We start from the raw sequence: 12578 nt of genomic DNA, 5'->3' as shown, positions 1-12578 counted from the left end.
TCATGTAATCATACTGTAATCCAATTGGTCAAGTCTAACTTTGTCTCTTTGCTTTGTGTCTAGACTAGAGTGATTGTGCAAACTGTCTCATGCTGTGCAGAATGCTGTGCAGCCCAAAATCCGAAAAATTAAGATGATGAGGAGACACCTAGTCTGTGTTTGAGCTTTCTTCATCACCATGCCTGCTTTCACCATCTCCTCACCTCAACTCCACCTATCTCCTTGCTCTTGCCTTATTCAACATGGTTCACTCTTCTGACAAGCAGGAGCTTCTGGAGGACATCAAGACAGCAATTCTGGCAACTTTGCTTGTTGAGACTGAGCTCAAATGTGAGCTTGCTTCTACTGCAGACACCTGGCATCCAAATGATGACCTTGACAACTCAGATGATGGTGATTTCAACCATGTTGTCTCACAAGGTTTAATCACAACCCATTCCATCATCAACCAGGAATGATACTCCCTCCCATGCATCTATATTCATCAACACAACCAGCCACTACTTGACATACTTGACCACTATTCCACAACCTGCTGCAAGAGGTTTCAAGGACTGGTGCACATGACACCTGAGGCATTTGAAGCACTGGTTCTGCGACTCAGCACCACAGTTGCTTTTCAACAAATCACCAACTCTTGCAAGGTCAGGCAACAGGTCACAGTTGGTCTGTATTGCTTGGGACATTCTGGCAATGGTGGTGGTGTTCGTGATATTGCATTTGCTTGTGGCTGCAGTTGGGGCTCAGTGGATGCTTGGTCAAGGAGGACAGTTGATGGGTTGTATGAACTGAATCAGGAGGTACTGTCATGACTCGGTCATGACCCTTCTCATAGCTATCATAGATCTAACATTGATATGTCATTTCACTGCAAAAGAGTCTTAGACTCGTCGCATTGAGTCTTGCACTTTCGATCTCATAGTTTGCTCCTTCCTTCTTCTCTTCTCTTTTCCCTTAAGGAAAAGAGATCATAAGTCACTCTCTCAATCAATCCTCTCATCTACTCCTTCCAAAGTCTGGTAGTCTCCTCTGCCTCTCGATCTCGCCCTTGTCATTGCCAACCATTGGGCCGGTTTGTGATAGGTAGTCACATTTGCAATGGAGGATGAGAGAGCCAATGCTTCGGCATGGGTGGTTGAAAAGTCTTGTGTAGAGGAGTAAGGCCAGGGCTGGCTTGTTGCTGATGGTATACACATCAAGCTTGTGTGGAAGCCAGCTCTGCATGCTCGAGAGCACTTCTCATATCAAGGCAACTATTTTTTCAACATTTCCCTGGTCTTCCTTCCACACTCACTTTGCATTGTTGAATCCATTGTTGGCCATCCAGGCTCTTCACACAACTTGCATGTTTGGGCATCAGGAGATAATGGGATTGTGGCTAAGCCTTGTCTTCATCTAGATGAAGGTGAGTTTGTATGGGTTGATGCTGGGTTCAGCTTATCTGCCTTCTCAGTAGGCCCTTTCAACAACAACACAGCTAGCAAGAGTCATGACATCCAATACTTCAACTACTTCCTCTCTCACATACAGATTTGTGCTGAACATGGCATTGCATACCTCAAGAATCACTTCCAATGTCTAATGGGTTACCATGGCAATCTCTATCACAAGGAAGACCACAAATGGGCTGCATATACTATCCAAGCATGTATTGTGGCTCATACCTTTGCAAGCTGATATGATCATCCAGATGACATGGCAGATTACCTCCTGCAGTCATTCTCTGAAGAAGATGTTGCAGATGCCACATCTGGTCTCCCTTTGTACCATCAAGCAACTGAGGAAGCCAGGATTCCATGATGAGACAATCAGGCACAATATGAGCAGGTGATTGCTGATGCTACTCAAGGTATGTCACAGAATCAGATGAACAAGTTCCATGCTGATCAGGCTCTGGATCTCAGGGAAGAGATGTTCAGTGCTCTCTTTGTTGCTAATGGCAGACCATTTGAGGATACCATGGCTGAATCAAGGAGGAAAGCTATGACAACTGTGGCATATAATGCACACCTAGGTCAGCAGAGCAGGCAAACCAAATCTTGACAATGAAGATGAAGGCAGAGGTGGCAGGTGGCTCACAGCATACAGTGGATGTCCAACAGGCTTCGCAGACATAGCAATGGCAATATGAACAGTGTTAATAATGACTGTATCTATTTTGATTGTGCAATGAGAGTGTCAAAGATGGTGGAGCTACAAGGTGGTTCAGATTCCAGAACAGGTGGTTTGAGTTGAAGTAGATAAAGCCGCACAAAGCGTGGAGACAGTGAAGGTAGTGCTTACGGCCGAGTAAAAGGCCTGAACATCTTAGCATGGACCACATGTGTCACAACCTACTCAAGGCAAATGCTTTGTTATGCTCCGCAGTCAATGCGGCTCTCCGCCACTCTTCTTTTGTATATATAGACTCCTAGCTCTCTCGCTCTCTCTCTCTCCTACTACCATCATCAACAAAGACACCTCAACCCCAACCACTGACGAATGACTCCAACATGCTGATGAATGACTTCAACTGATTAAGAGTCTGACACTCAACGCAATGCCGCCATCGACAAGAGCTGGACAGACGGGAAGGGGCGATGATGATCAAACGACCACAAGCAATGGACAGGAGGAAGGATGGCTCACGCAGGTAGTCAGGATCCTCCAGCTGGCGAACCCGGCACTATTGGCAGAGGAAGCAATAGTACGGGCCATGGGTCTGGTCAACATTAGCAACCAAGCTCCATGCGGGGAGACCGAAAAGATCCCCAAGGACGTATCGAGCTCCATTGCTCACATCAAGAAGCTCAGCGATAGCAATTGGCACACCTGGGAACCCACCTTTATCGACTGCCTCCAGAGAGTGCACAACATGAAGGAAATCCTGTATGGTACCATTGTACCTGGGAGCGAGGAATACGATGAAGACCTAGACAAGGCACTTGTGGGCCTCATCCACGCCTGCTGCGATAACAGCCCGGATAGCCGCATCGACACCTACACCGTCAGAGGGGTGGATGAAGAAGTTCAACTTGGTAGCACACTCTATGCCAAACTCAAGAAGGCACTAACACTAAACGACACTGTAAAGCGAGCAGGACTGCAGGATTGTATCCACACAGTGCGCTTGCACAATCGAGACATTGTCAGACTAGGCAAGGAACTTGATTCGATCTGGAACGATGCGGCACGCCTCAGAAAGCATTTCGACGAGGACCTCAAGAAATCAACTCTCTATCGCTGCACGGCTCAAGATTGGTTCTACGCCAACACTGTCAATGCACTGAAAACGGCCAGACCAGACTGCAAGTATGACGAAGCCTACCATGCACTGGCCAAGAAACAGCAGGATGGTGAGATCACTGGTCGTATTAGAGGAGCAGCAAGGGTCGCCACAAACGCGGAACAGGGGAGTGCCAACCAGGCGGAGCAAGGACCCAGGGGGAGGCGCGATCCTCGCAATCCCTTGGCCCCTCCAAAGTGCTACGCTTGCGGAGGACCAAATCACATTGCTCGAAATTGCACAAACGCACGAGGCACAAGCGAACCTGTCACTCGTACGACACAAGAGGTGAACCACTAGGAACTCGGGTGCACCTTTCTAGCAGTCGACAGGGGCGAGCGATCAGCATGCGACACCTGGATCATTGATTCAGGTGCAACCCATCATATGGTAAATGATGAGAGAATGCTGCTCACCTCAACGAACAAGGTCGGCCAAATCAGTACGGCAGGGGACGAAAAGCTTCAGGTGAAGGCTATAGGAGATGCCTCCCTTCGGGTTGGTGAGGCCACCATCCAACTATTGGATGTGCTTTATGTACCGAAACTGAATGCTAACTTATTGTCCATACAAGGCTTGATCGAGAATGGTGCACGAGTAATCTTTGATGAGTTTGGAACTACCATAAAGCAGAATGATGGTACCCAAGTACAATTCAAAAGGGACAGAAGACAGGGCCACTTCAAAGTGCGAGGACAAGCACTGGCTTTGGAACTGGAGGAAACACGAGATGGCATCCCAGAGGACAACCAGAACACAGGAAAACTAGATAATGCCCCGGAGGGCAATAAGGACACGAAGCATCGAGACAGCTACCTATGGCATGAGAGGTTCAGACACCCAGGATGAGACAAAACGAGACAAATCCGGGCCCATTACCTAGGTACCGACGAGGAAATGGAACATGAGTCGAAGCACTGCAACGCGTGCAGTCAAGGAAAACAGACTCGAGCATGGATGATCCAATCAGAGTCGGAAAGAATGGAGGCACCATTAGAGCTGGTACACGTAGACCTGATGACAGATTTCAAAGGACATGCCAACTACCACTATGCACTAGTTGCTGTGGACGACTTCTCCTCTCTGATCTACGTGGAACCACTCTGCACAAAGAGTGCCACACTCACGGCGCTGAGAAGGTGGATAGCCAGGATGGAACGGGCAACGGACAGGAAACTCAAAACACTCCGCAGCGACAATGGAGGAGAATGGTGCAGCATAGCAGCCGAAGACTGGCAAACTCAAGAGGGTTTTAAGTGGCAAAAGAGCGTCCCGGGGATCAGCATCCAAAATGGACGGGCGGAGAGAGCAATCAGATCAGTCCAAGAAAAGATGCGCTCGATGCTGATTGGTCGAGCTTGCCCCAGAGAGTTGTGGCCATATGCAATCACAGCAGCAGCACATGTGATGAACCTTACCCCGTCAGCCACCAAAACCATTCCCCACGAGGCCTTTTATGGAACCACCACACACAAGCTGGCCCAGCAACTGCGAGTCTTCGGATGCTTGGCATGGGTTCATGTTCAACAGAAGGACCAGCAAGGCAAGCACGGAGCTAGAGCAAAGCCAGCCATCATGATTGGGTATGACGACGAACACAAAGCATGGAAGTTTTGCAACCCGGACCAGCCTGCATCAATTCAATGGAGCAACTCAGCAATGTTCCATGAGGACAAAGGATGGAGTGATCGCCAACAAGAGGCAGTCAGGCCCATGGTGACCATGGAGGTCGAGGAGGAGGGTGTCATGCCAGCCATAGTAGAGGAGGAGACCAGATCAGAGGCCGCAGTGGAGGATCTCCTACCAGCCGTAGACAGCACAGTGGGTGCCGCCAACACAGCAATACTGAACCTGGACCCAACGCTTGGGGAAGCAATGAATGGTGAGGATGCCCAGCTCTGGAAGGAGGCAATACAAAAGGAGCTAGAAGGACTTGAGGCAATGGGGACTTGGGAGGTGGTGCACCAACCACCAGGAGTACCACTTGTGGACTCTAAGGTTGTGCTTCGGCTGAAGCTTGACGCTGATGGTGTACCTGTTAAGCACAAAGCGCAACTGGTTGCAAGGGGCTTCACACAGAGAGAGGGGATCGACTACCAAGAAACCTTCTCTCCAGTAGCACCCCTCGGAGTGATCAGAGCCATCTTAGCACTAGCGGTGCAGAACAACTGGGAGGTACATGCTCTGGACATCACTATGGCTTACTTGAACTCCACGTTAAAGGAAGCAATCTACATGAAGCTGCCAGAAGGATCAGGAGTAGCACCTGGCAAGGTGTACAAGGTAGTCAAGGGCCTATATGGCCTAAAGCAGTCTGGGCGAGAATGGAATCAGGAGTTCGACAGGTCTTTGCGACGCATGGGATTCTTCCAGGTAGAGTGCGCTCCCTGCATCTACACCAAGGGACAGGGTGAAGATATGGCCATTGTGGTCATCTACGTCGATGATACATTAGTCATAGCACCACGGCTGGAAACAGTCCTAAAGGTTAAGAAGCAGATTGGTCAGAGATGGAAGATGGAAGATAGTGGTGAGGTCTCTCACTTCTTGGGCATCAAAATCAGTCGAGACCGTGCGATGCGCACCATGACGATTGGTCAGTCAGGGTACATCGACCAAGTGCTGGCAAAGCACCTGGACAAACGTACGAAGCCAACCATGGTTCCAATGCAGAGCATACCGGAGGGAACCCTTGTCGCAAGTGCAGCACAACAGAAGGAGTATCCGGTGATTGTTGGCAAGCTGCTCTGGGTTGCCAACAGCACCCGGCCCGACCTTAGTCTCACCGTGGGTGTTCTCGCTAGGCACATGTGTGAACCATCACAGGAGCATTATCAGGCAGCACAAAGGGTCTTACGCTACCTCGAAAGCACAAGGCAGGTTGGATTGGTTTATAGGGCAAGTGAGTCGCAAGAGCCACTGGTTGCACACAGTGATGCAAACTGGGCAAGCGATGCCACCATACAGAGAAGAAGCACATCGGGGTCAGTGGCGTTAGTGTACAGGAACCCAGTAGCCTGGAAGTCAGCGACACAAAAATGCGTGTCATTGTCCGCTGTCGAGGCAGAGTTCATTGCAGCCACGGAAGCAACACGTGAGGTGCTCTTCCTCAAGCAGCTGCTATGCTCAATTGGCATTGCCACAGGCACACCGACGGTCTACTCGGACAACACTGGTTGCATACAGGTTAGTAAGGACCCAGCACAGCACTGGAAGCTTAAGCACATTGACACCAAGTATCACTTCGTCTGTAACAATGTACAAGAGGGAAGGGTGCAGATCAAGTACGTAGACACCACAAGAAACTTGGCAGACGTACTCACAAAGCCCATTGGGAGGCAGGCAATGCAGCAAGCAAGATCTGGGCTACACCTGCAAATACCGGCAGCAGTGTACGGAATGGGGTCCCCGAGCTATGCGACAGTGTTGAAGAACGGAGGTCACACCTTGAAGCAACAGCATAATGAACAGGGTACATATGCTGTTGAGGGGGGGAGTTGAAGTAGATAAAGCCGCACAAAGCGTGGAGACAGTGAAGGTAGTGCTTATGGCCGAGTAAAAGGCCTGAACATCTTAGCACAGACCACATGTGTCACAACCTACTCAAGGCAAATGCTTTGTTATGCTCCACAGTCAATGCAGCTCTCCGCCGCTCTTCTTTTGTATATATAGACTCCTAGCTCTCTCGCTCTCTCTCTCTCCTACTACCATCATCAACAAAGACACCTCAACCCCAACCACTGACGAATGACTCCAACACGCTGACGAATGACTTCAACTGTTTGGATTTTGGAACTGCTTCATTTTCTGGCTGACACTACCCTCCCTTTTTGGCTTCCAAAATTAATTTTCTAAAAACACAGCTTACATTTGGGGACATCAATTTTCTGGCCTTTTTTCACTATTCGAAGACTCTAGTTTTCGAGGGCAAAAAAAAACTGAAACCCCCTACTGTTGACATGGACATTTCGTAAGGAGACACAAACACAAGGAGGGAAAGGGAAGAGAGATGCTGGGCCGTCTGAAGCTGAGGAGCTGAGGCACAAAACTTCTCTCTTTCAAAGGATTGACAAAACACAAGATCGATGCATCTTTGAAGACGTCTTGAGCCGAACCGTGTATCTTCAGCTACCGACATCTCTCTGCATCGTCACTACTGTAACACCTTCAAGCAAAGGTGCTGCAAGCAGCCAAGCTCAAAGGCGAAACCCACTGACTGTTCTCCCCAAACCACCCCAATGTGCAATGCATCTCTCGTCAGCGATGCTCTCTAACCAATCAGTATGGTGTTGTCATGGTACTTACGTAGCAGCACTGTACCCATAAGCAGTAGCATAGTTCGTATTGACACTAATCGAAGGGCTGAACGCCTGCACGTTACCGCTGACGAAGCTGGCATTGGAATTGGTGTAGTTGCAGTAGAGGTCAATCGTGTTGCATCCAGCTCCGGAGGTTGTGTAGTAGGACTGGTCTAGCATTGAGCGGAAAGTTGCTGCGCTGATGGGGTAGTCGATGGAAGGGGGGAGACTAGGCCTGGTCCATCCACCTGTATCGTCAAGGAACGGATGTTAGCATTTAGTTGGTAAGTGGGAGAGGAGGAGGAAGGGGTAAGGGGAAGCTTACTGTATTGATCAGTCCCTGAGCGACAGCAAAGCTAAGAGTGATGCCTCCGGCTGGTTTGTAGGCCTGGTGGCAAGGCGACAAACGGAAGAAAGAGTCAGGATATGAACTGGAGCACACTGGTGGAGAAAGGGCAAACGGGGGAGAGCGGGAACATACTACATGTTCAGGATCGAAATAAGCCAACTGCGCATTAGTAAACTGAGTAACTCCTCCTACGAGAGTGGGAATGAGTTGGTCCATGTACGTCTTGGCACTCCTTCTAAATGGTTTTCCGTCACCTAGGACGTCCACGAAGGGCAAGTACACCTCGACCACGCTCAACTGTTGCACCTGGAACGGCAGCAGACCAAGCACAAGTCGTTGACGAATGTCGTAGAAGTAACCCAGCACCACTTGGAGCGGGATATAGCCAGAAGGGATGACAGAAGTAGGCAAGTCGTGGTTGAGAAGGAGATTGTAAAGTGAAGCGAGGGAGAAAGCTTCGGAGAGCGGGATGGGTAGGATGAAAGTGGTCATGTTGAGCGAGGCGGTCTGGAGGGTAGGCTAGTTCATGTACATTTGGTTCGGGGCTTGGCGCTTCTCCATGGAGGAAAGAGAGGTGGTGGGGAGAGCCAGGATGGGGGGAAAGTTGGCAAGGAAGGTGAGGAGAACGGCGAGGGTGAGGAGCCATCAGTTAGCGGAGGCGGTGTTGGTGGTGGTGTTCTTCAACATTGTTGCTGATTCGAGTAATTTAGTTTGGAGTTGGGGAATGAGTGGTCGCAGAAGAGTGCGGGTAGAGGAAAAGAGCAAAGTGGATGCTGGTGTGAGATTGGGGGTTGATGAGGAGAAGATATGTGTAGTGACGAGTACGGGCCGGCTTATATCTCTTCTTTGCTTGCAGTTAGGATGTTTGAACACCCTCTATGATCGTCTTTGCCTTGTCTCAAGAAGCCCCCAAGCTCGACGTGTCTGTACCACTGGCGCCGAGTATCCTTATGCCTCAACTCTGCAAAGTCTTCATACAGCATGGACGTGGAACCTGTCCAAGCAGGATCAGCTACCACACAGACATCCCTGTACCACGGAGCACAGCAGACAGGCTACGCGACTATCCAACCTACACACGGGAGGCGCACAACACCAAGCAACAATTCCCACACATCCTGCTCCTCGCCCATTTCGCCACATCAGAAATGGTGGCTACCACCTACCCCGAACCTACCTTCAGAACAACAAAGTGCATTGCTGCTGGCTCGCCACCGCCACGAGAGTACGCTGGTCAACGCGTTGCATGAAGCCTTAGAAGAAGGGAACAAGGATGGAAGAGTGGTGCCACGTGGCGACATCCTGACGGTTTTCTGGTTGGTGGCGTTCCCTGTGCGCCTTTGCAGAACTACACACGTCCACGCGGCACACGCTGCTTCTGCAGCGGTTGGTGCCTGATCTCATCTCATCGACTCGCCACTTGTTCACATGGTACTCTCACACGAACACAGATCTATACCGTTGTAGCATATACAAGCTTTGTGCCGTATGTGCATCTATCTATTGCATTGATATCTATTATCGAAAACCAAGCACGGTGCAAGTCTACTTCCTCCGCTCCTTCTTTCCGCTCTGTTCACCAGCCAGCGCATGCCCGGTTTCGCGAATATGGTTGAACAACTTACTCCTGCTCTCAAACCCAGCTTTGCAGACGTTGCACCATTCTTTGCTCTTACCCGTCCGCTTGGTTTTGCCTTTCTTTCCCTTTCCTCCCGCCTCTTCCTCTTCACCAAAGTCGTCTTGGGACGCTGTCTTGTCATTCTTCTTGGCAGAAACGTCTTGCTTGGCTTCTTGAGCGATGAGCACTGCTGGATCGATGTTTTGCTCCTGCAGCAGAAGTAGACGTTTCTCGAGACTAAACAAGTGATGATCGACGGATTGAGGCGCGAGTTCTCTCACAGCCTTTGCTAGATTCAGCAGATACTCCGGATTCGGACCTGATGGACCGGAGCATGTATATATGCGTTGCGCGAGCGCATCCAATGACTGCGGGCCGACGAATGCCGGATTGGAAGGCAAACCAACATACACAAGTGCATTTTTTAGAACGGTGATCTCCTTCTCTTCTTCCCCTTCCACCTGACTCTTGCTGTAGAGAGGAACATTTATTGCGCTGTATCCGTTCTTTTCACGGTAATCGAGATACTGACGAACGACCTGTGAATGCTCGGGATCGATCGTGAAAGAAACACCCCAGACGATGTCGCCTTCGGGCGATTTTGGCTCGTTGACCTTGGCAGCTTTGCAGAGAGGGTGCCAATCAGATGCTTTGACCAGGGTGACGACGCGACCGGGTCGTTCACGTGTCCCGCGGTGGTCGATAGAGTTCTGTGCAAAGCGTCGCACAAAACCTTTGATATAGCAGGGTGTTGCAGCAATGACATGGGGAGGAGGCTTGAAGATGAGACTGCCGTAGCCAAAGATGTCGAAGGAGCCGGCGGGTCGCGAAAGAGGGGGAAGAGGCGGCGGGATGGCGGAAGAAAAGGCTGAGGCAGGGATGTAGGGATCTTTGAGGCCGCTCCACGGGTCATCCTCATCCTTTGCGGTGTCGGTCTTTGGCTCCAATGATGTTGATGCCGCCTTAGTCCTGACTTCATCTTTCTGCGAGGATGAGGGTGGTTGTACCGGAGCAGTCTCTTCGTCACCAGCTCCTACTTTCTCAGTAACATCCACGGCCTTGTCGGCATCGCTGACGTTTTCATCGTCAATGACGTGGACCGCAGGTGTGGCCGCATCCTCCTCCTTTGCTTCGTCCGCTCCCTCTTCATCATCACTAGCAACCGGGACCGGCGCCGTCTTTGGCTTGGCCTTTGGGTTTCGGTTCAGATCCTGCACCACAAATCCATCTTCATCCAGAGTACGGCCAGCGACCTGTTCCATCTGTCTGCGCTTCTTGTCTTGCTTCTTCTGTTTCTTGCTCTTACTGCTCGCGCCACTGTCAGCGCCGGCAAAGGCGGGTATCGAGAAGCCAGCCGAGAAGTTCGCGTCTGTCGTCTTTTTGTTTGCCTTTCCGTTGAGGTGCATATCTGCCAAAGAAGCGTCGATGGCAATGTCGTCCGCATCGAAGCCAAGACCGAGCTCGTCTTCCTCGTCTTGCATCTCTCGCTGAAGCTGCTTGACTGCCTTTTTGTGCTTTGCACTGCGTTCGTGATTGCGGAAAGCCGCTTCGGATTGGAAGAACTTGTCGCATGCGACGCAGTCCCAGCCCGAGTTAGAAGGGTCATCATCAAGCGGGTCAAGCGCCTCGCCCGATGCTGGCAGCCCTGCCTCATCACCTTCCGCTTCGCCATCTCCGTCGCCGTCATCGTCCTCCTCATGTTCATCTTCGTCTTCGTCATCATCGACCTCATCGTCCGAAAAGCGGTAGTCAGGCTGCTGCCAGCTCTGTGCCTGGTATGACTGAGCACGAACTTCTCGCTCCAATCGGATCTTCTCGGCTTCCGCCTTCTTCCTGGCCAGGTCTGCCGCCGAACCAGGCCCTGTAGAGTTGAGCTCGCTCTGAAACTTCTTGTATCTCGGATCTCGTTTGCGAACAAAGGCAGCAAGGGAGCGAACGGCATCGTTATATTCGCGCCTGGCGGCGTCTCGTGCACGCTTGTTCTCCTTCTCCATGAGACGCTTGACACGTCGATCTGGTGCATCGCGCAGGTCGTATTTGTCGAACCAGCCAAAGCTCTTGCGTGACTGGAAGTTCATGAAGACGTTGTAAAAGTCCTTGGCAGGTGTTTGGTGGACAGCAGCTTCCTGTCCCTTTGCGTTCGAGTAGGGTGTATGGCTGTAGCCAAAAGACGGATATGCATCGGCAGAAGAAATCACCGAGTCCTTCTCTTCTCCTAGGTAGGGTGCTGCTACGCGCTCCTCTTGAGCAAGCCGCTCGAATAGACGGCGGTACGTAGCGAAGAAACCATTGTCTCCATCTGTCAAGTCCTTTGCCAGGCTTGGATCGAAGAAGCGAAGCAATGCCTTCGCCGTCAAGCCGCGTGACGAGCTAGTGGGCTGCGGCGCTTCAGCCGCTCCCGAGCGAAACGCCTCGAACACCTCCTCATCGTCCAAGTCTGGTCCCTCGCCATTGAGCAAACGCTCACGGTTTTGATCGTACCATGCCCGTTCTGTGTCATCCGAAAGAATCTCGTAGGCTTCCTGAAGCTTGTGGAAGATCTTGTTGGCTTGTTCGATGTTGTCCGGATTCTTATCTGGGTGGTGCTTGAGTGCGAGTTTGCGGTAGGCTTTGCGAATCTCGTCGGAAGTGGCGGTCTGTTCTACGTGGAGAAGCTCGTAGTAGTCGACGAAGGCTGGCTCGCCGTTAGCATCGGTGGCGGTGCCTCCTGCCGCACCCGCCTTGTGCGACGATTGGGAGGCACCCATGATTGTCCAGCGAGCTGTCAGGTGGGGGGTTGAAATGGTGTGGAGTCAGGTTCAGAAGGTGAGTGTCATGTACAGTGTCCACTTTATGAGCGTCAACTGAGCTTTGGAAGCTGCACTTTCTCGGCAGTGCAGCCAAAAATTCTAGAGACCATTTTCGGGAGTCGGGATCAACATTTAAGGGTCAACTTTCCAACACTCACAGTCACCTTCGACATTACTTCTTCGTCCAGACCAACACCTTCAACTTTGCCCTGAGGACGCAGCCTCCCACCTCGGCGACAGACTTTTCGCTTATTGCAGC

At 51.0% G+C, this 12578-nt stretch overlaps 3 protein-coding genes across 3 annotated transcripts; 1 reads left to right on the top strand and 2 right to left on the bottom strand.

The window, feature by feature from the left end:
- Positions 1–2539: 2539 nt before the first annotated feature.
- Positions 2540–6766, top strand: UHO2_03301 (uncharacterized protein; the record flags this gene model as incomplete). The annotated part of the gene is made up of 3 exons (XM_041558216.1): positions 2540–3539; positions 3591–4095; positions 4126–6766. 3 exons carry the CDS (start codon positions 2540–2542, stop codon positions 6764–6766), a joined length of 4146 nt encoding a protein of 1381 aa, XP_041414150.1.
- An 800-nt stretch (positions 6767–7566) lies between these two features.
- Positions 7567–8404, bottom strand: UHO2_03300 (uncharacterized protein; the record flags this gene model as incomplete). Its single annotated transcript, XM_041558215.1, has 3 exons — positions 7567–7731; positions 7889–7951; positions 8045–8404. The coding sequence occupies 3 exons, from the start codon at positions 8402–8404 to the stop codon at positions 7567–7569; spliced, it is 588 nt and encodes a 195-aa protein (XP_041414149.1).
- A 1053-nt stretch (positions 8405–9457) lies between these two features.
- UHO2_03299 (related to JJJ1 ### cochaperone required for a late step of ribosome biogenesis) lies at positions 9458–12277 on the bottom strand (the record flags this gene model as incomplete). The annotated part of the gene is made up of 1 exon (XM_041558214.1): positions 9458–12277. The coding sequence occupies one exon, from the start codon at positions 12275–12277 to the stop codon at positions 9458–9460; it is 2820 nt and encodes a 939-aa protein (XP_041414148.1).
- Between the last annotated feature and the right edge of the window lie 301 nt (positions 12278–12578).

The sequence above is a fragment of the Ustilago hordei genome (assembly GCF_900519145.1).
Source record: "Ustilago hordei strain Uho2 genome assembly, contig: UHO2_contig_05, whole genome shotgun sequence".
Classification (NCBI taxonomy): Eukaryota; Fungi; Basidiomycota; class Ustilaginomycetes; order Ustilaginales; family Ustilaginaceae; genus Ustilago; species Ustilago hordei.
Note: the sequence above shows the minus strand (reverse complement) of the source record. Positions and strands in the feature narration are given on the sequence as shown.